This window comes from Leishmania major, chromosome 28 (assembly GCF_000002725.2).
Source record: "Leishmania major strain Friedlin complete genome, chromosome 28".
NCBI lineage: Eukaryota > Euglenozoa > Kinetoplastea > Trypanosomatida > Trypanosomatidae > Leishmania > Leishmania major.
In genome coordinates, this window is record NC_007269.2 from 270,165 (window position 1) to 286,477 (window position 16,313).

A 16,313-nucleotide genomic window follows, 5' to 3' on the forward strand; every position below is an offset into this window, starting at 1 on the left:
TCCTTCTACCGCCTCACTGGCCCGCTCTCCTTCCCCTCCTTCTCCATGGCAACGTCGTGAAGGCACAGAGACATGACAACAGCAACCACAAGTAGCGAAAAAAAAGGCGAACACAAGCGAAACGTGTATCTGCAACATCATAACATACATACACATGCGCAGTGAGGTAGAGTCAGACAGAACAGACTCACATGCGCACGCAAGCAGTCGAATCTGAGCGACATGCATCTGAGCAGGCAAACGGGCAAAGAAGGGGAAGAAGGGAAACAGATGCGAGAAGCAAAACAGGAAGAAAAAGAGAGCATACAAGAAACGCTTGCGTGGTGCGTGCGTGCGGGTCTATGAGACACAGACGCACATACTCAGTGCCTGGAGTCATCCTCGGAGCTGCACCGCACGCAGGAAATCAAAAAGGTGTCGGCGCTGAGGGCGTTGCCTCCCGTAGCGCCGTTTTCATCGCCGCTCTGCTCGTCCTGAGCCATGAGTGCCCTCAGCAGTGGCGAGTGCTGCCAATGACGCTGTTCGGAGCCGGCAGTGGCTCGGTGTACATGGTGGTGTACTGCCCAGGCACCATTTCTGCTGGCGTGTAGGTCTCACCGGTGCGCACCTCCCCTCGTGGGTGGTGGTACTCGTGATTAATGGTGTAGACGCCGTCTTCGATGTCGAAAACGGCCTTGGCACCGTACTTGCGACACACATCCGCCTCAGCCGAGCGATCCTGGTACCCGGCTGAGTAGGTAGTTGCCCACTTCCCATCGTGGCGCGTCTGAAAGCGAGCGTCGCGCTGCGTGACCGTCATCTCTTGTGCTTGAGAGAGGGCGTAGTGCGTGTTGCGCAGCGGCACGGTGGCGTCGCGGTCGTTCATGTGGCGCGCCTCTGCAACGTCGTAGGCTGCATGCTCGCGGTGGGTCGTGCTCATCCAGTCCTTGGCTGAGTAGGGCTCGTAACCTTGCGGCAGGGCTTGCTTGTGGCTATCTTCTAGTGTCCTACGCAGCTGCGTACGGTCTACGGTGCGGCCACGCTGCAGCGTCTGAAATGTGCGCTCGCGGCGCCGAGGGCCCTCGCGCTCGACGTTATTGTATCGGCTCTTGTAGACGTACACGCCATCCCCGTCCTCCTTCCAATCCTTCTGCCGGTACGCTGACTGGTCCATCTTGCCAAAGTCGCAGTAGTCGTCCGAGGTGAGACAGAAAGCGTCCGGTGCAACGCCGCTTGCGTACGGTGTTGCCTCCAGATTGTCCAGCTCTCTCTTGAGAGCGTCCTCCTTGGCCTGTCCTGCGCGGAGCACGTCCAGCACACCATCATCGAAGGCGCGAGGGATGGCTTGATTGGTGGTTTGCAGTGTGAGGAACCGTGGCTTTCGCGAGCCAGTGTTGCCCTGTCCTTGTGTGCCGCCAAGGCCATCGCCGTCGGCGCCACCCTCTCCCAGCTTCTGCAGCTGCGATGCGTTGAAACCTCCTGTGTTGCTGTTACCGTCGTCTAGGATCAAGTGAAGTCCGACGTTCGTGTAGTCTAGCGTGCGAGGGTAGCTTGTCTGGTCCTTTGGGAGCAGCACCAGCTTGCGGTTGATCTCTGCTTGAAAGGGATATGGCTGCTTGGATACGACGTCGTCTGGTTCACGAGGTGGTACCTCGCCCGTGGCACCCCAGTACGCACTGGCTGCAAAGCCCTCCATACCACGCGACCTCAAAAACTCCTTGAGAGCATCCTCGTCGGCCGGGACGCTGTCGGTGCTGCGGTGCGAGTAGGCAAGGGCCCCATTGGTATTTCGGCCGAGTCGGGAATGCTGCATGGTGAACCAAAGGTGGTGAATGGTGTTTTGGATTCGTCGACAGGCGTGGATATGCGCCAACAGGGATACTTCTGCTTTTTTTTGTGTGTGTGTGTGTGTTTGTTTGTTTGTTTGCTTTGCCGTATTCATTCATGCGTGCGCATGTACGTGTGTGAGCGTGCGTGTGTATGTGCTCACACGTGACCATGCGTTGTGTGCAAAAGGAGGAAGTGTGGAAGGTGGACAGACAAGGTGCGCAATGAGCGGGGATCAGTGTGGAGGATTACGGGGAGGGATCAGGGAAGGGGAAGAGAGCATCGTGCAAATGGCAATACATGGGAGTTTGAAAGAACGAGGTGGGTTCTCTGTTCGAAGGAACCCCATGTGTATGAACTTCCGCCATACGCACACCCCGACGGACTCAGGGCACGGGGCGAGGCCATTCGGTCTCGGCAAGACAGATGTTCTCTTCAACCTTAGGGCTCTTCTCTGCTCAGGTTACGATCATATATATCAAAAGCGTATCCGTTACATCGCCTCGGTACTCTAAAGAAGTGCGCAGTGTCTTCTTCCATAAAGTGGGGCAGAAACTATCCGTACCTGCACATACTAATGCACGTGCAAACGCATGCATACGCCAAGCACATTGCCAGAAAACATTTTGTTTTTGGTTCCAACGGGTCCGTTCTGCCATACAGCATGACCCTAACGCCACTACACACGGCCTGCCACAGGCCTATACGCCTGGTGCAAAGCAGCATTAGAGCCACGTTTTGACCGCGATGCGCCGACTCAGCCATCGGAGCACAGCCCCTGCCTCAAACCCTACCCACACCCGCGGGGTAGGTCGCCTCACAGACGCTCCCATTGTGCCGATCACCACCTGGTGCACCCCCCGAGACGGCCCAGGCTCCCCACCAGTAGGCAGCGCGGGCCGGGGGCCGGATGCGTTCGAGTCACGCTGACACCTTGCCTATCACATGGATGGCACAGACGTGTCCACGGTCGCAAGTCGCAGGTCGCTCCGACGCAACGCCATCCAGGACCTGGCCACTAACATCAGCAGCCATGCATAGCCCTGACTTCGCTGCGCCATAGGCACCTGACCCTGCGACGACCAGAAGCGGGGTTCGGCATTGGCAGGGATAAGAGGGGGAAGAGGGGACGTCTGGCACCCCACACCCACACGCACACGCACCGAGCAGGCACTGGACCCTGAGATGCCACGCGCTGAGGTGTCCCCTCCCCCTCCCCCCGCGCCGTCCGGGACAACGGGAGTAGAGATGGACAAAAGAAGCAAAGCGCACAAACCCAATGCAGCACTGACGACACAAGCGGTGACGGCGGCTTCACTGGCGCCTCAGATGGATAGTGACGCCACTTCCTCAGCAAAAAAAAACCCTATGGGCCCAGTACCACCGTGCGCCCGCGCACACCACCCCGCCCCCTGGCTGCTTCTTTGAGCTTACAACATTCTCCTTGTGCTTCCCTCGTCGACTTCTCATCTGCACACAAAGAGAGTGTCCAAAGACATGAGGGGAGAGAGTGGAAGTAGGGCTCATAGGAGGCAGGAAGGAGATCACGGCGAGAGTTGGTTGTGCCAACGAGGAACACCTCTACACCCTCTCCTCAATTACAAGCGAGCGTCACTCCTTACTGTTGCACTCCGCCTCTTCTGTTGTTGAGCAAGTCGTCCCCTCCTCTGATTCTGCCTCTTTCTTCTTATCTCTCACTGTTTCCCTCTGTAGGTAGTGTGGCGCATGAGCCGGAGCGCTGTCGGCAAAGCCTCGTGCGCCGAGGCCAGCGGTTCGAAAACAATACAGGAACGCGTGGTTGACGCTATCGCACCATCCAGCGCGCATGGTAAGGTTTTAGCAGGTCACGGAAAACGGATCTCCTTCACAGTGTCAGCCCCAAGCTCGCGCCTAGCCTAGACTGCGCTTCTCGGATTTCGTGAAGCATCTGCAACATTTCATCGAGAGCCTCCAGCTGGCGCTGGGTGTCACGCCGAAGCTCCTGCTCATGCCGCAGCTCCTTCTCAAGCACTCGATTGCTCTCTTTCTTCGCCAGAAACGCGTCCTCCTCACGGTGCACCGAGTAGGAGATCATTTTCATGATTCGGCTCGCCGGGTACGTGATGGCGCTGACACCACTGTCCCCGTTTGCGGCTCCTGCGACTCCGTGTGCATTGGCGGGCACGAGCGAGGCCGGTACTTTACCGTAGTAATTTTGCGTGTAGAACGGCGGACTGGTGGACCGCAGCGGAGGCGACGAGTCGATGTGGCTGTCAAAATCGCTGTGTCGGTCGTGCGGCACACCAGCTCCTAGAGGATAAGGGGGAGCAGGCACGAGGCCAGCTGCTGGCCCGTGCTCGCCTGTCGTGTCGACGACGCCGCCTGCAGAGTAGCCTGGGGGTGCCGTCTTACCCTCGTGCCGCGGCACGTTGGTTGAGCTAAAGTTAAGCGAGATCGCTGGCGGCGGGCGAAACACGCCAGTAGATGTTTGCTGACCCCACGGAGCGGTGGGGCCCAGATTGGGTGAAACATACATTGACGAAGTTCGAGACATGGTGGATTCGATGATATAAGACAGAAACAGAAAAGAGGGAAAAAGGGGGTGACGAAGAGCGGAGGAGCAAGAAAAAAAAGGCACACCACGGCAATCAGAGAAAGACAACAAAACAAGCGGGCAAAGCAGTCGCACCAAGTGCGAGAAGCTGCGGACGAGAAGCACAGCGAAATGTGAGCAACGACTGAAAGTTCCTCAGGGTAGGGGAAGAGAGAGGGGGGGGGGGGGGCAACTCAAACAACAAAAAGGGAAAAAGAGATGCAGAAAGCTAGTCTTGGTAGCGGCCAAAAAAAAAAAAAAAGAGCGAAGAAAAGGGAAAAAGGGAAAAAGTCACGCGATACTGGCGTTCCACAAGGAGAAACTATGAACAGCGGAGTCGAACAGTAACGCTGCTGAGAGAACACTTGTGTGGGCGGTAGTGCTCAGACAAACGAGTATCGGGAACAGGAGGGGAATTCAGGGAGTGCAGGGAGCTCAAATGGGGATGCTGTGAGAGAGTTAAACAGGGGAACAGAGGTGACAGCGAGAGAGAGAGAGAGAGCAAGAAACACGCGAGGAGGCGAACGGCAACACAAGAGCGGGAAAACACAAACAAAAAAGGTGCCTAATGTGCTAAACTCCTAAATAGAGAGAAATGATAAAACTGAATGAGGAGAGTGTTGGGAAACACAGACGCATACACTCCGAGAGGCGCAAACCAAAATCGATCTATAGTTGAAGAGGTAAAAGGTGAAAGTACGCGTCTTCGTATAACCAGACAGAGGAAGAGAGTATGCAGCAAATACTACAAGGAGGAGGACGTAGATTGGGGTAAGGTAGAGATAGAGGGCAGCTGGGAATCTCAGTTGTACTAGAAACAGACGATAAAGGCAGGGTCGTCAACACCGTAAAAGGTGTAAAAACAGAGAGCTGACTGTGCAACGGCCAGCACAAGCTGCGTACTTGAAGTAGGCCGGGCAGTAGCAGGAGGATGAGAGCGCAGAATAGTTGCGCGCAAGAAACATGGAAAGCGAGGCCGTGCATTTTTGACGGTTGGAATGCAGGACAGGAAGGTGTCGCAGTTAAGGAGAAAGACAGTTCAAGAAAGAGTCGATGGGAGCAGAAGCGAGTACAATGAGGGAATGATGTGAGAAGTGCATATCCTCTCGCTGTCTTCGCATTCCCTTATTTCTTCGCGTATGGACTTTATGCAGCCTCACCACCGGAGCTGTACGTGGATAAGGAGAAGCGCGGTGCTGCAACAGACAACACGAAAAGGCTATGGGTGTTGTGGCCACAAATGTCTCCCTGAAACAACTTGGTGTCTCGAAAGGAGCAGGGCTTGAACAGTGCACAACTGCGGCGACTACCTCAACGACTTTGCAAGAGGGAGAGGTCATGCAGCTGCGCTCGCCGACAGCTGTGCACCCCCGCACTGAAGCATCTGTTAGCGAACACTTGCCTTGTTTCATACGTTTCATTGGCCACAACTCTCTCGTTGTTTTCTTTTGTGTTTTCGTTTATTCCTGCGTGTGCGAAATGTACAGCGCATGTGCAACACAAACATGAAACAGAGCAGTGTCACCTCTCTCATGCAGTGTTTCCTCTCATCTGCAAAGAATCGACAAACCTAGACAACGGTGGTCTCACTTTCATCGTCGTGACTGTGGAGACTACTGAATTCACGGTTGTGGCTGCCTTCATTCTCGGTGGCTGAAGGCTCTTGCTGCGCGCCTTTGTCACCGTCGCGCGCGTCGTCAGACGCCTTCGTGGCAGAGTCCTCTTGCTCGCCGTCCCCGACATACTTCAGACGTGACATGAGTTCTCGAAGACGCGAGGCAGCTACTTTGGCACCTGAGTCGCCCGCCGTGGCGGCGCGCAGGACTGCGTCGCCAAACTCTTTCTTCCGCTGGCAAATTTCGTAGCAGTATTGCTCAATAGTGTCCGCAATAATGAATCGCGTTACGTACACCGGCTTCTTCTGCCCGATGCGATAGCAACGATGCACAGCCTGCTCTTCGATGGCAGGGTTCCACCAAGGATCGACGACCACCACGTGATTCGCCGCGGTGAGATTCAGGCCAACACCGGTTGCTGTCTTGCTTGCCAGCACGATCTTAATGTGTTCGCTAGTCTGAAACTGACGAATGACAGCGTTTCGGTTGGACAGCGACATTGTCCCGTCGATGCGCAGAAACGCAATGTTGTAACGATCCAACGCGACGCTGATGACATCCATGAAGGAGGTGAACTGGGAAAAAATGATCATTTTATCAGCGGGATGATTCTTCTGCATATCGTAAATAGAGCGCAGCACCATCCGGAGCTTCGTGCTCAGCTCGAACTCATTCTTCTTGTATTGAGCGATTCGCTGGCTTGAGTTTGGTGTGGTCTTTTTGAACACAGAACTGAAGGTAATAGTATGCGCGCACGCCGGGCACTCGATTCGCGTGGCTATGTCGTCGCCATCGACCGCGTCACGGAACCGCAGCAGCAAGCACTCGTGGCAGAACGCGTGGCCACACTTCGTGGCCACTGGTGAACTTGCTTCACTCTTGCAAATGCCGCAAACAGAGATCTGAACGGCACGGCCCTGGCTGATCCAGCTGTGGCAGCAAGCCTGCCGAAGCCGCGTCATCATGGCAAAGATATGAAACACGCCCTCTTTGTTTTCTGATGTCGCCAAGGCGCTTCTTGAGCGTGCCAAGATGCTGTTGTAAATGTGTGACTCCCTCACGCTGAACGGCTGCTTAATGACGACCTCCGTCTTTGGCGGAAGCTTTACGAGGACCTCCTTCACGCCATTTCGCATCATCACTGGGCCACGTCGCAGAAATGCCGGTTGTAGAGACTTTGCGATACTCCGCTGCAGCAACGGATCGGCGAGAAGCTCCTCCGCATTGCCTCCTGGGAACACAGGCAAACGCGGAAGACCGATAAAGTGGAGAAGGTTCTGCAGGTCATCGATGGAGTTGTGCAGCGGGGTCGCCGTCACAGCCCATCGGTGAAGCCCTTGCAGCTCCTGAACGGCGCGCCAGCGTTGCGTCCGTGCGTGGCGAATCATGTGGGCCTCGTCGAGAATGATTCGTTTCCACTGAATGTGAAAAAGCGGACCAGCCTCTTTTCGACTGAAAGCAAACGTGCGCGGATCGTCACCGGGAATAAAAGCTGAAGCCGCAGAGTTCGTGAGTGTATCGTAGGTGGTGATGACAAAGTCAAACGTTTCAAGCTCCGTGCTGCTGATCAGCTTGCTCTCACCGTGATAGAGGTACACGGTTATTTTGCGAGAAGTCTTCACTTTAGATTCGATCTCAGACTTCCATTGGAGCATGAGAGCAGCCGGAACAACAACAAGGGTGCGCAATTCCTTTGAGTTGATGAGATGAAACTCCTTCCTTTCGACATCATCGAGGAAATCTAATGCGCGCTTCTGATAAGAAGGATGAAACTTGCCCGCAAACGTCAGCCACTTGTTAATCTCTTCACGAACTCCCTTGTAGTTCCCCTGTTTCGTTTTCAGCAGATCTGCGGTGGTGGTGATGAGTAATGACAGGTCGTCCGCCGGTCGGTTGATTCGCGAGCAGTTAGCGACGACGCTGATTCTCTGCAGCTGCCGAAGCACCGTCATCAAGCGACTCCCTTCGGCTAGCATTCTCCGTTGCCGTATTTGCTTCGAGTACAATCCCTTGTTCACTTTGTCAGACACCAGACACAAGCCAATCATCTGCACTGTTTTTCCCATACCGAGATGATCCGCCATGATGCCACCGATGTGGCTCATTTCGCGCTGCATCATCCATCCAACACCTTCTTTCTGAAAAGGCAGTAGCTGCGTGCTCATATCAGGGACGTCTATGCTCCGCAGCTCATCCTCGTAGGAGAATGAGGAGTAGAACCCGCGAACTGGGGCTGCATCGGAGGAAGACAAGGAGCCTTGGCTAAGCACAGCTAATTTGCAGCGTGAGAAGTTGAATCGGAAAAGTTTGCAGAGTATCATTGGCGTGCCGAAAAGCAGATTCTCGGGTTCTTTCTAAGACACAAGTGTTCTGTAAAGATGCAGGCTCTACTCAAAAAAGAAGGGTGTTTGGGCGGCTGATCCTGTGAATAAGCACCTGCTCGGTGAAACCAAGCTTTTTGTTCCTATTCGCGTAGAGGGAAAATACTGCACTTGATGACCGCTACCCTTCGTGCTTGAGTAGACCAAAGAAGACCCACGACCAAGCAAAAAAAAGGTGGGACATGCAAAATAAAGGCAAAAGTCAGGGTGAGTGTTTGCTCTGGTGGTGAGGTTGCTTGCTGAAGCCGCTTTGCCAACATTATACATCACCGCTGAAGCAGATTCAATGTGACGCGTTATGTGGCTCCGCTTGTCACGTGGAAACATTTTCAGGAGATGCCCCGTTTTCGGCGGCGTATGCTTCGCATTTTTATGTTCTATTTGGTCAACGTGTCATGCGTACACAGCAGCAGTGGGTCCAGAAAAAAATGAAAAGATAAACAAGCATAAACGAGGTTCTTGGCGTAACTTAAACGCACAGCGGAAAAATCACGGTAGCTTTCATGACCTTACTTTTCTCCATAAAGCTTTTCTTGGACTTGCCTCTTGACAGCTGCTTCTTCTGCAGAAAGAATGTATTGTGTGCATCTCTCATCTCCGCTTTCATCGAGAAAAATGGTTGTCATCTCTACAAAGTTCTCGTCGTCTTCACACTCGGGATGCACCCCCACATCAGTGGAATCGCTACACCCACCCATATCGTCCAACTCAGGGCCCGTCGCTGCCACCATTGAAAACGGGTAAATGCGAGTCATGCATATTGTACTATAGTTCATCTCAGCGAAACGCGGCAGTACAGATGCAGGGGAGGCCCATGACTCTTTTCGTGCACGGCGATGCGAGATCTCGCTGAACACATCATCACTGCTAAGCACAGAAGCCCGTTGCACGTACCTCGACAGGTGTCGCACTTCAACACTCTTCAGGTCAAATTGATGGGTCAGGCTTTTCCCATCTGCGACTTGAGCTACGGTGTCGAGAAGCCTGTACATGGATTCCGCCTTGCTTGCAGAGTACCGATAGTAGGTAAAGACATTTAGACATCCCACAAACACAGCAAACGAAATGTGCGCCGAGACATTCATTTTCACTTTCGAGTCGATCGCCCTATGGAAGAGCATTTCCAGCTGACGGAAAAACGAATGAAAGACAAGACAGCTACATAGCTCTGGTTCTCCGGCCGCGTGAAGGTTAAAACCCGGCGCACTCTTCCCATACAATGTACTGCTTCCTTTCGATTCGATATCCTTTCGAAAGCTTATCGAGCGTTCAACAGCCTGACTGAAGTGTTCTTGGCACGCTTCTATCGAAAGCAGAGGAGTTGCAAGCGATGCACACAGCATTGAGCAAGCGCTGCACCACAGGGAAAAGAGTGCTCCTTTCGAGTCAGCTTGCTTTTTTATGGCGTGAATGCCTGTATCGGAGGCGCTACGCTTGCAAAGAAGCTGCTTGACGCTGCTGTTTTCCAAGGCCTCTTCGACTTTCGCGCACGCATCTAGCCAAAGGCGACTAGTTCTCGCTGGAAAGCCGAGAGCCGTGCTTGCCCACAAATCAAATGTTGTTGATGAGATAAAAACACCGACCTTTTCGAAAAGAATACGATGCAGCAAGGCTGCCAGCATAGCCGGAATGAGTAAAGGTTTTTCCAGAATGCGAAACGGTTTCCGTTGTTGAACATGCCGTTCGTCTATCAAGTGCGTCACCTCGCAAATGTGCCCAACTATCTTGTCAATATCGCCGCTCTGCAGCAGGCAGTCAAGCGATACAAGTGGCAGCAGTCCGTTTGTGTCATCCTGCCTCGCCTCTTCTAGCTGCTTGCTAGGCTTGATAAAATACTCGTTCACCAAAAACGCTGCAAAATCAGCCTGCCTATGGTAGGCCAAAATTACGGGCTTCTCGATGTTCAAGTCGGCGCTCTCCGGTGATAACGCCATCCTTTGTCTGGCTGCCTGAAGAGGATGCGTTGCGAGAGAACACAAACAAAACCTAACAGGGCACCGATGGCAAGGTTAGAAAAGAGAAGGAAGAAAGGAGAGTTGAGAAAGTCAACAGCAAGAAATGAGGCCTGTAAGAGCAGGCGTAGCTGTGCGTGCGTGAGGAGAATGCAGGAAGTGGCGGCGCTTCTTTTTGGTGCGTGGAGAAAACGAAGGCGGGGGCTGCTGAGCGCAACACCAATGCGCATTCTTGCGCTGATTCAGAGAAGGTTTCTTTACTTGACTGAGGAACTCTGCTCACCACGTTAGCTGCTGGGTGGGGGCGCACCAAAAGCATACGTCTTCTTCATGACATACAGGTGAAAGTTGCAGCTTTGATGGTTGACGCGTATCCTGTCTCATCCAACGTTAAGTTTGACCGTGACTGGCATCACTCCGCATACTACGAGGACAAGTCAATGACTGGGGGGGGAGTGAAGTCCGGCATGACCCCCACAGAGGTTAGTGGGGCGCGAACAGAGTGCTCAGAGCTTCATCGGAAGGTCCTGTCCACATTGAATCAGTTTCCAGCGCCGATTGATTCGCCCCATGTGTGCACTCTGCAACTTTACACCTTTTGCTCTGGATCAAAGAAACCTGGACGGGTGAGGTAGTAAAGAGTGAAGCAATCTGCACAGTGCGAAAGGGGCCATGGAGCCTGCGTCACAGAAGTGCAGAGTACAAAAAGGTCCTCCAGACAAGCTCACCATTTCGCCCGAGCCTCCTGATATGGCCTCGCAGCCGCAGTGGCACCTTCTTGACGCGTCTCTTCAAGGCGAAGGATGACTTTCATACATCAAAGCTGCTTCCTCAACAAGAATGCGCCACCTGTCACTTCTTCTGCTCCTCGCTCCTCTTTCTGCCATTTTTGATCAACTAGAAGCCTGTGCTTGGTGTACCCACGTGGACACTGGTGTTTTATCCCCGAGAAACATTCACAGAAGCTCTCCACAAGCCCCTTTGCGTATACCAAAATACATATATGCAAACGTATATATAAATGTATATATATATATATAGACGAGGGAGCCTTGCAAGTAGAACTGAAGTCATGAGCTACATGCAGAACAGTTGTTCCACATCGCAGGACAAAACTGACATGTTTGTCACCTCATTAGATGTTTTTAGTAGGCGAGCATACTTTGACCCATGTACAACGCACGCTGACATTGATGTGCTTCCCGCTATTCCGACTTTGGCAAAGGCTCAGATCGACAAATCGCCTGTGGGTGTTGCATTTCATAACGCGCGTACATTAGATGGTGGCACCGAGCAAAGCGTCACTTTCGATGAATCAGCGGTCTCGAAAGTGAAGCGTTTTTCGACACTCAGCGCTTTCACGGCTGCAAATTCGGTACTTGATTTTTTAAAGGAAAATCTGGGAGGAGTTGTGCTTCCAGACGATGGAGTAGGCAAGGACGTGTTGTTCGAAAGACGTCGGTCTTTCTTTGACTCCCTCTTTACCATAGAGGAAGATATGCAAACTGCTCTTCCATGTCGATTCTCTACCAACGAGGCTGATAACGTATTTCGCAGCGCTGCCGACGAGCGCTTGAGCTCGACAGAGTCATATAGAAAGCGCCTTGCCGCGCTTGAAAACCTTCGGGCTACCCTGGACTGCTGAAGATGGATCCTTTACCTCTGCCAACTGTAGCGAAGAAAGGCGAAGAGGGCAGAAAGCGTTTTTTCTTGAGGTAGGCTGCAGCGTGCCTTCGCCGTATTTTGCATGGCGCAGGGGTGTGACAGTTCTGTTTGAGGGAGCTCATGCTCTGAAATATATGTGTTTTGATGGGAGTATGCCGCGTTTTTCCCCACGGCCGAGCGAAAAAAAAGGCGGTTTACTCTGCAGGAATCTGATAGGCATGCATTTGTGCTACTCATTGGTGTATGTGATTTCTCTTTTTCCTCCCATTACTTTTCCTACTCCTCGCTCCGCATGTCTATTCCTTTCCTATCTTACTTTCCCTAGAGGCTGCAAGTGAAGAATGCGTAGGATTTCGGTACCGTGCTGCCTTGTGTCTACAAGAGCTCTGCATATACCATGGAAGTCCAAGTTACCGTCAGCTAGCGATCCGAGGTGGCATGGACTGGGTCAGGCAGTCGTCAATCTCGCGCGGTCATGTGATACTGGAAAAGCTGCCTTTGATGAGTGTTGTGCGGCTCGAGAGCAGCTGGAGTTCATCGTGCAATCTATGGGATATGATATGTCCATCTACATTTTTGGCGGCCTTGTCACAACCGGCCTGTTCGAAGTCGGAGGCGACGTCGATTTTGTTGGAATTCTCGACGTTGAACCTGGTTTTGCGGAAGCGGGCGAAATTCTTAGACGGTCTTCGAGTGAGTTGCGCCGCCTTGGGCTGCGCTCCCGCGCATATCCAAAAGCTCGCGTGCCAGTTATAAAGACTGACCGAGTAAGTCGCAGCCTTCCAGGCTCGCCGTTTCACAGCTTGTCTTGCGATGGAATTTTTCAGTTTAGCAGACAAGTGAACGCCGCTGAGGCAGAGAGTTTCAGAAATCGCGTCGAAACAAATTACCACGCGACATCTGTGGAATGGAATAGTTCGTATCAGTTTGCGACGGTGCAGTTTGCGACTACCTCTTCTCTTATCTACGGGCTTGCCAACCTGAAGGCGCACAACGAGGTCGAAATTCCACTTCGACTTCCTGTCGATGTGCGTTACGGTCCTGAGGTGTACAGATTCCCGTTCGACTTCTGTCTGTCCTCGACGGGGCTGCGGAGCTCACATGTGCTTGGTGAGGCATTGGCCCAGTACCCATTCTCGCGCCATTTGCTTCTCGTCCTCAAAAAGTGGGGTCGTGCTAGTGGCATTATTAATTCTATCGACGGACTTTTAGCCAGCTACGCGCTGACGGTGATGGTGGTGCACTTCCTCTCACTCGTAAAGGCGATACCAAAAGTCACAGCTGCGAAGCTGAATGAAGGGCCTAAGGCGTTGAGTCACAATCCCCAGTATCGTCCTCTTGAAGATGTGCGCCCAGATGCCATGGCGGAGGTCGGCTACTTGCTCGCTACATTCCTCGAATACTTCGGATGCACTTTTGACTACCAGCAAAGCGTTGTGTGTACGACAAATATGGCCTTGACGAAAGTGAGTATGGGGTGGGACAGAGATAACAACGCAATCGGGAAGCCGCCCTTTTTTCACTTTGCTATCAAAGACCCATACGGTTTGGATAACGTTGCTCGCAATCTGGACCTGGAGTCTACGGTATATGTTCAGAAAGCTCACGATTTGGCAGTGAAAATGGTGATGGAGGAATTCAACGATCCCACATTCCTTGTTTCAGCCCTCACCAAGGACCCCCTAAAGCCCCCTCGCGTAGTGCGTTCTCTGAGTGACCGTGGCATTCACTCTGAATGTATCCCTTCAGATCAGTTGGAAGCGCGGCATGTCTTGAACAAACTCCAATTTCAACAGCGCAAGCGATCGATGGAGGACTTTGGTGAGAGGGCAGTGAAGAACAAAAAGAATCAGAGCACTGCATCTGATGTCACGAAAAATGTTCTGGGGTGGATTAGGAACGATGGTGTTTTGTAGCTGCATTTTCTACCAAACGCACGTCAGCGTGAACTTAAGCTTTTCAAGGAGCACGGCGCTGCTCAGTTTCCGTTTCTGCTGGCTCTTTCCCTCCTTTCCGCCCGCGGTAGGCTAGGTGAAGTAAACAAAGCAGATAAACTTCTTCACTCCGCCGCTGAAAAAAGGTGCACCTCAGAAGTGTGCTCCGTTGCCTAGTGTAACCAAAACACATGCCATGCCGAACAGTCATGCCACTCTCCTGGCGGAACAGGCAGACGCTTGCAATCGCACCTCTCTTGAAGACGCTTTGATTGGATGTTTTATTTGTTTCTCGTTTCTTTGTCCCTCCCCTTTTCCCGCTTTATCACTTTTGTGTGTGTGCGCTCCATCGCTTGTCTTCTCTGCGGTATCCTTGGAGGTCTCATGGGTGTTGGGTTTGCCTCACCGCCCTGTACACTTCGGAATGGAGTCTATCCTCGCCTCTTTGCAGTGGGAGAGCGAGACACTGCCTCTACCTGGCTCACACAGCACAGTTCCCGATGATGACTTCCCGCCTTGGAAGTGCATCAGTGAGGTGATCCCTGGTCTCTACCTTACTTGTGCCTCCGAGGTGGCCGATAAGAGAAAGTGCGCCGCGATGGGTATAGCTCTTGTCATCAACGTGTGCGGAGAAGATGACGTTACAAAGTACCGCGTCTTTGAAAAGGACGAGAGCGCAGCATATGCGTTTCGCCGGCTTGATTCGCAGGAGAGTTTTGTCTGCGAGTTGAGCAGCTACTGCCGTTTTGCAGTGAACACCCCAAAGGCGCAGAGAAAAGTGTTTGTTGTGACCATTCCTGCAGAGGATGCACCCACGTATCGCATCGACCAGCACTTCGTGGAGTGTGCAGTGCTTATGGAAATTGTTTTGCGGTCTAGAAAAGGCTACGAGACGGTTAGCGATGAGGACTACACAACTGTCCCGGCTGTGGCAGTGCACTGCATGGCTGGCGTGAGCCGGTCGGCTTCCATTGTCGTTGCCTACTTCATAAAGAAATACGGCTTGTCTCAAGACGACGCTATCAGTCTAATCCGCTGCACGCGCCCGGTAGTCCAGCCGAACCCCGGGTTCCAGCGACAACTCTCCATGTGGGTGGCTCTCCGAAGCCATCGTATCGTTGACGAATGGACGGCCAAGGTGCTTGCTGTCGAAATAAAGACCAAATCGAACCTTGTCGAGCTAGCAAGCACGATGCTGCCAACCATCTTGCGGGTGAAGAAGTGTGAAAACGAGCGTCGCTACTTCGGGTCGCTCATCAAAAATGCTGCGCCGAGCGAAGCAGAACTGCATGCTGTATACCGGGAGCTTCGCTCAGTTGTCGCGGCGGATGCCGATAGTGAGGTCTACACAGACATTCCCAACTACTTCGGCTATGTTGCTGAGGTTGTGTGCAGCATCGATTGCGCTGCTCCAGCGGTGCTGCAATACGCCACGGACTTTCGCAACTCACTCGTGTGCAACGATGCGTTCTATTATCGTGTAGTGAAAGACGTGGCTCGCTCTGGTTTCGAAAAAGACACGTTCGACACCGTTCGCGGCTTTTGCTCGCTGTTTGAAGCCATCTACGTTAAGCACCTCTGCGCTCGCGACTCTGGCCACCCCGCAGCCTTGAACCCCAGTGCGGGCGATACGGGGTTGCCGTCAGCGTGCGCGCTTTCATTCCCCTTTTTGTTTCTTGTGGCGCCTTACGCCGAGGGGTTTGTGCAGTTTAGCGACTGGAACGCGCTGGTCAATGAATTCGCGACTACAGGGGACGCGCTGAGCGCCACCGAGCTTCGGCGACTGAAAAACGAGACGGTGCGCATGTTTCTTCAGTTCTTCTTCCAATCTTCGCGCGCTGCGGAAGGGTCTGCCGCAACAGAAAGCTACACAAAGCTTGGTTTCTTGCAAAACGATGTTGAGGTGGTGACATTTAGGGCAGTGGAGTCGGATCTGAAGACTGGCGGCGGCTTCATTGCCTCACTCGAGAGCTTCGTGGCGGTTTCCCAGTCAGTGGACGAACACGTTGCGTTTCTCCTGCTGTGTAAAACGTTGAGCGGCATACTCGCTTTTCGTCTCCTTTTGGAAGCAGCGGAGCAGTTCCTGTCCCAGACATACGGCGAGCGACTGGGAGAAAGTGTGTCGCTTGCTGACGAACTTCTGCCGCTACATGTGATCTCTGCGGCGGCTTTGTCACTAGAAAGCGCGTACACGGCAGTGCATTGCAAACCATGCAAGGCCGGCGATTTCTTCAGAGGTGAGCTTTCGAGTCTTTTGGAGACTGGGGTGTTGAATCCTGCTGGTGTGGTGTCGCTCTTCCAAGCAGCGCCGTAGTTGGGCCTTTTCTCATGGTGACTTTACGGGCGCTTCTCCAGTGCGTGTCGCATTGTCAGCCCTTGTGTCATTG

At 53.1% G+C, this 16,313-nt stretch overlaps 7 protein-coding genes across 7 annotated transcripts; 3 read left to right on the forward strand and 4 right to left on the reverse strand.

Annotated features, from left to right (window-relative positions):
- Nucleotides 1-490: 490 nt before the first annotated feature.
- On the reverse strand, nt 491-1,675 carry LMJF_28_0740 (conserved hypothetical protein; the record flags this gene model as incomplete). Its single annotated transcript, XM_001684301.1, has 1 exon — nt 491-1,675. The coding sequence occupies one exon, from the start codon at nt 1,673-1,675 to the stop codon at nt 491-493; it is 1,185 nt and encodes a 394-aa protein (XP_001684353.1).
- Nucleotides 1,676-3,670: 1,995 nt separating this feature from the next.
- LMJF_28_0750 (conserved hypothetical protein) lies at nt 3,671-3,886 on the reverse strand (the record flags this gene model as incomplete). Its single annotated transcript, XM_001684302.1, has 1 exon — nt 3,671-3,886. The coding sequence occupies one exon, from the start codon at nt 3,884-3,886 to the stop codon at nt 3,671-3,673; it is 216 nt and encodes a 71-aa protein (XP_001684354.1).
- A 2,062-nt stretch (nt 3,887-5,948) lies between these two features.
- On the reverse strand, nt 5,949-8,159 carry LMJF_28_0760 (putative DNA repair protein; the record flags this gene model as incomplete). The annotated part of the gene is made up of 1 exon (XM_001684303.1): nt 5,949-8,159. The coding sequence occupies one exon, from the start codon at nt 8,157-8,159 to the stop codon at nt 5,949-5,951; it is 2,211 nt and encodes a 736-aa protein (XP_001684355.1).
- Nucleotides 8,160-8,884: 725 nt separating this feature from the next.
- On the reverse strand, nt 8,885-10,309 carry LMJF_28_0770 (conserved hypothetical protein; the record flags this gene model as incomplete). Its single annotated transcript, XM_001684304.1, has 1 exon — nt 8,885-10,309. One exon carries the CDS (start codon nt 10,307-10,309, stop codon nt 8,885-8,887), a length of 1,425 nt encoding a protein of 474 aa, XP_001684356.1.
- Nucleotides 10,310-11,399: 1,090 nt separating this feature from the next.
- Nucleotides 11,400-11,972, forward strand: LMJF_28_0785 (conserved hypothetical protein; the record flags this gene model as incomplete). The annotated part of the gene is made up of 1 exon (XM_003722022.1): nt 11,400-11,972. One exon carries the CDS (start codon nt 11,400-11,402, stop codon nt 11,970-11,972), a length of 573 nt encoding a protein of 190 aa, XP_003722070.1.
- Nucleotides 11,973-12,540: 568 nt separating this feature from the next.
- Nucleotides 12,541-13,908, forward strand: LMJF_28_0780 (RNA polymerase I; the record flags this gene model as incomplete). Its single annotated transcript, XM_001684305.1, has 1 exon — nt 12,541-13,908. The coding sequence occupies one exon, from the start codon at nt 12,541-12,543 to the stop codon at nt 13,906-13,908; it is 1,368 nt and encodes a 455-aa protein (XP_001684357.1).
- A 442-nt stretch (nt 13,909-14,350) lies between these two features.
- On the forward strand, nt 14,351-16,240 carry LMJF_28_0790 (putative dual-specificity protein phosphatase; the record flags this gene model as incomplete). The annotated part of the gene is made up of 1 exon (XM_001684306.1): nt 14,351-16,240. The coding sequence occupies one exon, from the start codon at nt 14,351-14,353 to the stop codon at nt 16,238-16,240; it is 1,890 nt and encodes a 629-aa protein (XP_001684358.1).
- Nucleotides 16,241-16,313: the final 73 nt, after the last annotated feature.